The 7,583-nt window shown below is 32.9% G+C and overlaps 1 protein-coding gene across 1 annotated transcript; it reads left to right on the plus strand.

The window, feature by feature from the left end:
- Positions 1–343: 343 nt before the first annotated feature.
- Positions 344–6,391, plus strand: LOC142605529 (serine--glyoxylate aminotransferase). The gene is made up of 6 exons (XM_075776930.1): positions 344–472; positions 2,951–3,233; positions 3,731–4,015; positions 5,098–5,464; positions 5,638–5,848; positions 6,086–6,391. Exons 2-6 carry the CDS (start codon positions 3,029–3,031, stop codon positions 6,221–6,223), a joined length of 1,206 nt encoding a protein of 401 aa, XP_075633045.1. The 5' UTR covers positions 344–472; positions 2,951–3,028; the 3' UTR covers positions 6,224–6,391.
- The last annotated feature ends 1,192 nt before the right edge of the window (positions 6,392–7,583 follow it).

The raw sequence follows: 7,583 nt of genomic DNA on the forward strand, positions 1-7,583 counted from the left end.
AAAATAAGGTACTGTACCTAAGGTTTGTCTTACCTCAATACATAATTATATTTGACCAAAATAAAGTTCAGTAGGTCTCTAAAAACAATAATTTCCACACTCTGAGTCTATAGTAAGTATTGCATGGGATTATATAAAATCAATGAAAATACAAGGGCACATGAAAATTTTCAATATAAAAAAAATATATATATATAAAAGAAAAAAAAAATTATGGTACAAAACTGCAAATTAATCTCATGAAGATTCTCATATCACTCATTCACTAGCTCTTATCTGCCACGTTTGTGCATGGGTGGGGCCCGTAGAAAACGTTTTGATTGGCTCTCCCGCGCTCTTGTGTTATAAAACCAAAACTTACCCTTATGTGAAGGTTGAGAATTCAGACTTGTGAGTTCTCTCTGCAAAAGTTAGACTGAGAGAAAGCAAATCAAGCACAGACCCTATTCAGGGAAGGAAGATTCTCTTCCAGGTTATTCTTCCATCTTCACATATATATATATATATATGGTAAAACTTAGTAAGAATTTCTTATGTTTATTATATATATATATTTCAGTGCTTACAAGCCTTACATAGTTACATGTGTGTCAGTGTATGTAGGTCTTAGTTCTGATTGTTTCTTGGTTCAGCTATGTTTGGTAGCTGAGTCAGTCTGGACTCTGGTTTTATTGCTGCCAATCTTGTCTTGCTTCCTCTGACAAGAAAATTTGAATACAATTAAGTAGAAGAAATTAATGAACTAAACAAACTAGAAAAAAAAACTTTGTTCTAACTTCTCCACGTCATATTTTTATTTGTCTTATCCAATAAGTAGTGGAAGAAGCAATGGAGGAGTGAATATATCATATTTGGCATATTGTATTGTTGTATATTGTATTTCTATGGAAATTGTCCTCTCCTCCTTGGATTTTGAATCTAAAATTTTAGGTAAATTTTAGCTGTAAAGGTTTGTGATGAATGATTCAATAACATTTTAAAATTATTTTTATTTTTTCTCTCCAATTATGGCTTTAATAAGTTGAATTTAATTACCTTAATTAATAGTGAGAATAAATGAAGGGAAATTAAAGCAAAGCCTTTACAATATTACAAAAATCTCTTGCTGCTCTGATATGGAGTAACAGAATATTGCAGTAATTTCTTTTTGTCTGTATTTACTAGCACATGTGTGTTCAATTTATGGTTTTTTTTTCTTATTATTTAAAAAATACCACCATGTTGTAATTATTTCTTAAAAAAAAAAAAACTTCGAGGAAATAAATGGTCTAAGAGAAAGAAAGGAAAGGTCAGTTCCATTATTTTTCATCCTATTTAAGGCCAGGAATAGTTTTGTGGAAATATTGGATGAAATTTTAGAATTTTATCTACAATCACATGTCAGGTTCCCCTTTGTTCTTATCTCTTTTTTCAAATGGTACAAAATACTTCTTATCAAGAAAATCGAGTGTTATAAGTCAAGAAAAGAAAATCGAATGTTATGACATTGAACTTTTTGTCACGTTGTGTTTTTTTCCCCTAGTACTCTATTTGACTATGGATATGTTTGGATACCGCTTATTTGCTGAAAACTAAAATTTTATTGCTGAAAACACTAGCAAAATAATTTTTAAATGAATAATGCTATGGGATGCAAATTTATATTGAAATCTGTGTTTGGATGACTTTTGTGGGTCCCATAAACAGTGTCGTGGGACCCAAAAAAGGCAAAATGCAGCACTGAAATAATTTCAGTGCTAAACGCACACTGTATGGGTCTCTGAATGACTAAATGTAACCTTTTAATATTACTCAAATAATTGCACGTTCAAATGCATAACCAATAGTGTTTTGATATAAATTTAAATTATCATTTCCAAAATAATAATCTATTAACTCAAAAGAAATAAAAAAAATCAAACCAAAGCTATAAGAGGAAGAGAGACTACTCGTGATGGGAAACTAAAAAACACAACACCAAAATGTATTAACCCAAATTAGAATTATAAAAAAACACAATAACTAGTCAACCTGAAGTAAAGTTACAAGAAAAAATAAAAAATTGAGTGAGAGAGAGAATAATTATTTCTTTTGGAGAGAATATGAGAGATGATAACAAATTTATAAAAAATAAGATGAGAAGAAAAAAGAGAAAATAAAAAATATAGTAATAAATACCAAATTATCTAAATCATGTGATGTAATATAATAGCATTATATTTGTATATAATATCTTTATAATGCAATAGGATAACATCTATGAAATCCAAGAAAAAAGATAACAACTAAAAAATACAAAACTAAATCACATCAACCCAAAGTAGAGTTTTAAAGAATATAAAAATTAATCAACCTAAAGTAGAGATGGAAGATAAAAAAACTCACCAAAAAATGAAAAAAATTGAGGGAGAGAAATTATATTTTTGTGTTGGAAATTTATAGTAAGAGGATATAAATAAGAAGAGAAAAAAATAAAGAAAGATAAAAGGATAGATGAAGAATGATATTAAGGTATAGATAATAACAGGGAGATGAAGATGTAAGAGACAGGAAAAATATTAGGGAAAGTGTAACAATAAATTGAGAATTAATAAGAAGAAAAAGAAATAAAAATAAGAGAGAGACAGAGGGTTGGAAATAAGTGGATGACGTGACTAATGATGTGGCTCAATAGAAGCCTAGCAATAATAAGCATTATTCTTTATTTTTTAGATATATATATAGATGAGGTATTTTGAGTTTTGACGTTGGAAATAGGTGGATGACGTGAGTACTAATGTGGTTTAACAGAAGCTTAACAATAATAAGTATTGAGCTTTATTTTTTAGATATAAATAAATATGGATGAGGTATTCTAAGTCTTGACATCTAAAGTCCTATACTTGCAGTAACAGAATTGTACTTTCAAGGACTTTAACACAAATGGATAATGGAAATAAGTCAAGATTAATTTTTTCATGTGTTTTTGCAGTTGATGTGTTTTGGCACTCAAAAGTGTCAAGAAATTTGTTAGGATTCAATTCCATACTGATATTTCAAGGAGGGAAAGATGGACTATGTTTATGGACCAGGAAGGAACCATCTCTTTGTTCCGGGGCCAGTCAATATCCCGGAACCTGTCATTCGGGCCATGAACAGAAACAATGAGGATTACCGCTCTCCAGCAGTCCCAGCATTGACAAAAACTCTGCTTGAGGATGTCAAGAAGATTTTCAAGTCTACTACTGGAACCCCATTTCTGATCCCTACCACTGGTACTGTGATATTACTGTGGTCACAGCATTTTTTTCATTAAGTCATATATGGGGTTTTGTTTTATAGATTTGAATTACATTGAATCTTAATAAACATAAGGTTTAAGTTCAGATTGGCTCCTCTTTTTCTAATGCATCAAAATGTGTCAGTTTCTTAAAAGAAGAAAAAATCTATTTGTATCATTTCAATTGAGCTTAGTTTGGTATTATGAATGACAACTATTCTTGCAATTTCAAGGATTTTCATCCTTTTCATTTTCTGTCACCAATCTTAAAGTTGACTTTTAATAGGAAGGATGGAGCATATGTCTAGGCACATTTCTAGAATACCAATAGCATACCTGTAATTTTGTAATGCTACTAATAAAATTTTGTTTCTGTTATTTTCAAGCTTAACATCCACACGAGGTTGGGAATATTAGGCACAATTTGATGCATTTTGGTTATTTTTGTATCTATTATGTATTTATGTGTTAAACAATGTTGTTCTGTTTCAGGTACTGGTGCATGGGAGAGTGCACTTACTAACACATTATCTCCTGGAGATCGGACTATATCTTTCCTCATTGGTCAATTCAGTCTGCTTTGGATTGATCAGCAGCAGCGCCTTAACTTCAATGTTGATGTCGTCGAAAGTGAATGGGGCCAAGGTGCCAACCTAGACATTCTGGCATCAAAACTTGCAGCAGATAGTGCACACACTATAAAGGCAGTTTGCATTGTTCACAACGAGACAGCAACTGGGGTTACTAATGACTTGTCTAAAGTGAGAAAACTCCTTGGTAAGTGTATCATCTACTGAATTTTGGAGGTAAAAATAGTCAAAACGAGAACCAAACCATCATTCTTCAATACTTCTATGTTCTATCTTGGTGGGTGTCATTGCTCAATACACAAACCCATTAAAGTATTTGCTAGTTACAGTGGTACACTTGTGACTTAGATTTTCTCAGAACACATTTTCTTTTTGGGTGAGTTTCTTGGAACGTATTTGGTGATTGACATGTGTTTTTTTCTGTGAATTATGCAAATTATTTTGGTGGATAATACTTGCTTGAGTAGGTGTACATTGGGCATGATTAAATACATTAAGTTCTTTCAGATCATTTGAACATCAGATACTAAAAGCCTCTCTTTGCTCATCACATATATACGTACTTCAATTGTTATGAAGTTTCTTCTGTGCATGTGTGCACGCCACACGTGTGCCTGTATTATAGTAATAAAATTGATCAGATCCCTTGTTTTAAAATTATGCTTCTCTCCATTCATGCTATTAATAAGGCTAAATAGCTGGCCATTGTGATTAGCTGTTATCTCAAACTTGGACGTTCTAAAGTTATACTGTGGATTGACAATCTTTGCTGAGAAAGCAGCTGAGTTCTGATATCCATATGGCTTGCTGATTTTTTTCAGTTCTTAATTTGGGCCAGCCTCATGGGAGTATTTGAATCGCAGTGGCAAGTCAAATACTTGAGCTTCCAAAATTAGTGGCGGCCATAAAGTGCTATTGCCTACTCAATAATTTGTAATAAAAAAAAGTTTTAGAAATGTACAGATCAGCCACAGTTTGCTTGGCATACATGGTGCATGATGTACAAATCAAAAATTCCCAGAATCTGTACAAAATATAACATGCTTATTTATATTGCCTAATGTCTAATATTTGTTACTGACTTGCCACTGCAAATGTAGACATCATGCTAAAAATTCTCATAAAATTCCTACTTTTTTTCTTACTCCACTTCAGATATTTTCATCAGTGATGTATCCCTTCGCAATGGACAACACTCTCTTCCTCTGTATTTTTTTCTCCTGTTTGCCTTTTAAAAAATGTTTCTTATGTTTATTATCAAAATCTCAGATGAGTACAGGCACCCAGCCCTCTTCCTTGTTGATGGAGTGTCATCCATATGTGCTCTTGATTTTCGTATGGACGAATGGGGAGTAGATGTGGCTTTAACTGGATCTCAGAAAGCTCTTTCTCTTCCCACTGGGATGGGAATTCTGTGTGCAAGCCCTAAAGCTCTAGAGGCTTCTAAAACTGCAAGATCAGTTAGAGTTTTCTTTGACTGGAAAGATTACTTGAAGTTCTACAAAATGGGAACATTTTGGCCATACACCCCTTCCATTCAACTGCTGTATGGACTGAGAGCTGCTCTGGATCTCATTTTTGAGGAAGGACTTGAAAATGTGATTGCAAGGCATAGCCGTCTTGGCAATGCAACAAGGTGAGCCATGTTTTTCCTTTTTTGTAAGGTCTGTTCCCAAGTAAAAAAATGAGTCTAATATCCAATGTAATATTTGAAAGAAGAACCTTGTGATGTTCATGTTCCATATGTTATCTTAATCTCTTACATATATGAACGATAGATTTGACCGGCCATTATAACTTAAAATGCAGGCTGGCTGTGGAGGCTTGGGGCTTGAAGAACTGCACCCAAAAGGAAGAGTGGCACAGTAACACAGTGACTGCAGTTGTTGTTCCTCCCTATATTGATAGTACAGAAATTGTTAAAAGGGGATGGAAGAGATACAATTTAAGCTTAGGTTTGGGCTTGAACAAAGTTGCTGGAAAGGTTTTCAGAATAGGGCATCTTGGCAATTTGAATGAGGTATGTTAATTTATAATATCTCTAATGTCACTATAACCGTATTGAATATAAATTTCTGATATTCCAAATGCTAATTTCTTTCTATGTGTCTAAACATTTTCTTTCTTGGTTTTCCATTGCCTTGTGAAATGATGCTAAATTCTTTCTCTGTGTCTAAGCATTTTCTTTCTTGGCTTTCCATTGCCTTGTGAATTGCCCTGTTTTATTCTGTATGATAACCATTTTCATTATGTTCAGTTGCAATTATTGGGTTGTCTTGCTGGTGTGGAGATGCTACTCAAGGATGTGGGCTACCCGGTTAAGCTAGGAAGTGGAGTTGCTGCTGCTTGCGCGTACTTGCAGAACAACATTCCACTCATCCCTTCCAGGATTTGAGTCACCTCAATGCATGTAATTTTCCTCCTGTTGTTTCCTTCTGCTGTTCTTGTAAAAAACTGTATTATGTCCTCTGCCTGCACTGTTTTGAGGCTCACCACATTCCCTATGTTATTCAATGCTTCTTAAATTAATTGTCCTGAGTCTGGAAATATCTTCTGAGGCCAATCATGTGTTTTATTATTATGGTCCTGAACATGACATTCATTATCAACTCACTTTGCTTAAAACTATAATGTCTTAGAAGCTAGTTAAAAGAATAAATATGTCCAGGAATCCATCAATTCTATCACACAAGTACAGAATATCTAATTTTCACTATGCCAGGCACCACTACACCTATGACAACGACATTACATATATATTGACATACAACATAGTAATGGAATTTGACTAATTGCTGCACAACATTTTGTTTTGTGTGTGAGTGCGCATGTGTTTCACATTGTTTATAGGAGAAGAAGGCAAATCAAACACCTAATCATGAAAAGTCATGTAACTAGCTTTTATATAGTACTAGTAAGTTACCCGTGCAATGCACGGATAATATTATAATATTTTATATAAGATGATTTTGGACAATGTTGTATATGTATTATAGTATAGTTGTTACAAAACTTTATTAGTAATGAGTTCATAAAAAAAAGCAACAATTATAAATTGTATACACATATTCATTATAATTATTCAATTGAAGTAATGAAAAAAAAAACTTCGGAGAAAAATTATAGAATAAAATTTCTTATAGAATGTGTCTTTCTCTCTCCTTAATTCTAAAACAAAATACACATCCCAAACACCCACAGTTAATCACATTATTTACAAAACCCACAAATTTACAACATTGGACGTTGACATCAAAATTGTAATCACCATCGTCACTCAATATAAAACGCGAACCCTCCTTCCTTGGTTGTAGCCAACTCAAACGGGGTAGAAGTAGATGAAGCAACAATATTAGAGTTAAGTAGGTGTCTTGAAAGATTGAAGGTAAATGACATTATTTTTTGTCTATATGTATTTGACATGGGATAGCATAAAGGGCAATAGATAGGTATATATAAAGGGCTAGAAGTGCAAGAGGTGAAAAGAGTGAATTAAAATCCAAAGTGTTTTGTGTGTATGCGTGAGAGATGAAATGTCTTCAAACATTGAACCAAATAATACAAAGAATATCTTTTTTTAATTAGAAAAGTCTTAAAACATTGAATCAAATAAAATCAAAAGTCAATAATTAATTTGTTCTTATCTCTTATATGAGTTAAGGTATTTCAATTCTCTTCATAGGGTGTGCCACATGGCAGAACCTCATACTCTCCCGTATAAGGTCTCCCGTATGAGGTCTCTGCTTTTATATATA

This window comes from Castanea sativa, chromosome 8 (assembly GCF_040712315.1).
Source record: "Castanea sativa cultivar Marrone di Chiusa Pesio chromosome 8, ASM4071231v1".
NCBI classification, from domain to species: Eukaryota; Viridiplantae; Streptophyta; class Magnoliopsida; order Fagales; family Fagaceae; genus Castanea; species Castanea sativa.

Coding starts and splice junctions, on each gene's coding strand:
- LOC142605529 (XM_075776930.1), top strand. CDS start 3,029: ATGGACTATGTTTATGGACCAGGAAGGAACCATCTCTTTGTTCCGGGG. Junction 3,234..3,730: donor ATTTCTGATCCCTACCACTG/GTACTGTGATAT, acceptor GTTCTGTTTCAG/GTACTGGTGCATGGGAGAGT. Junction 5,849..6,085: donor ATCTTGGCAATTTGAATGAG/GTATGTTAATTT, acceptor CATTATGTTCAG/TTGCAATTATTGGGTTGTCT.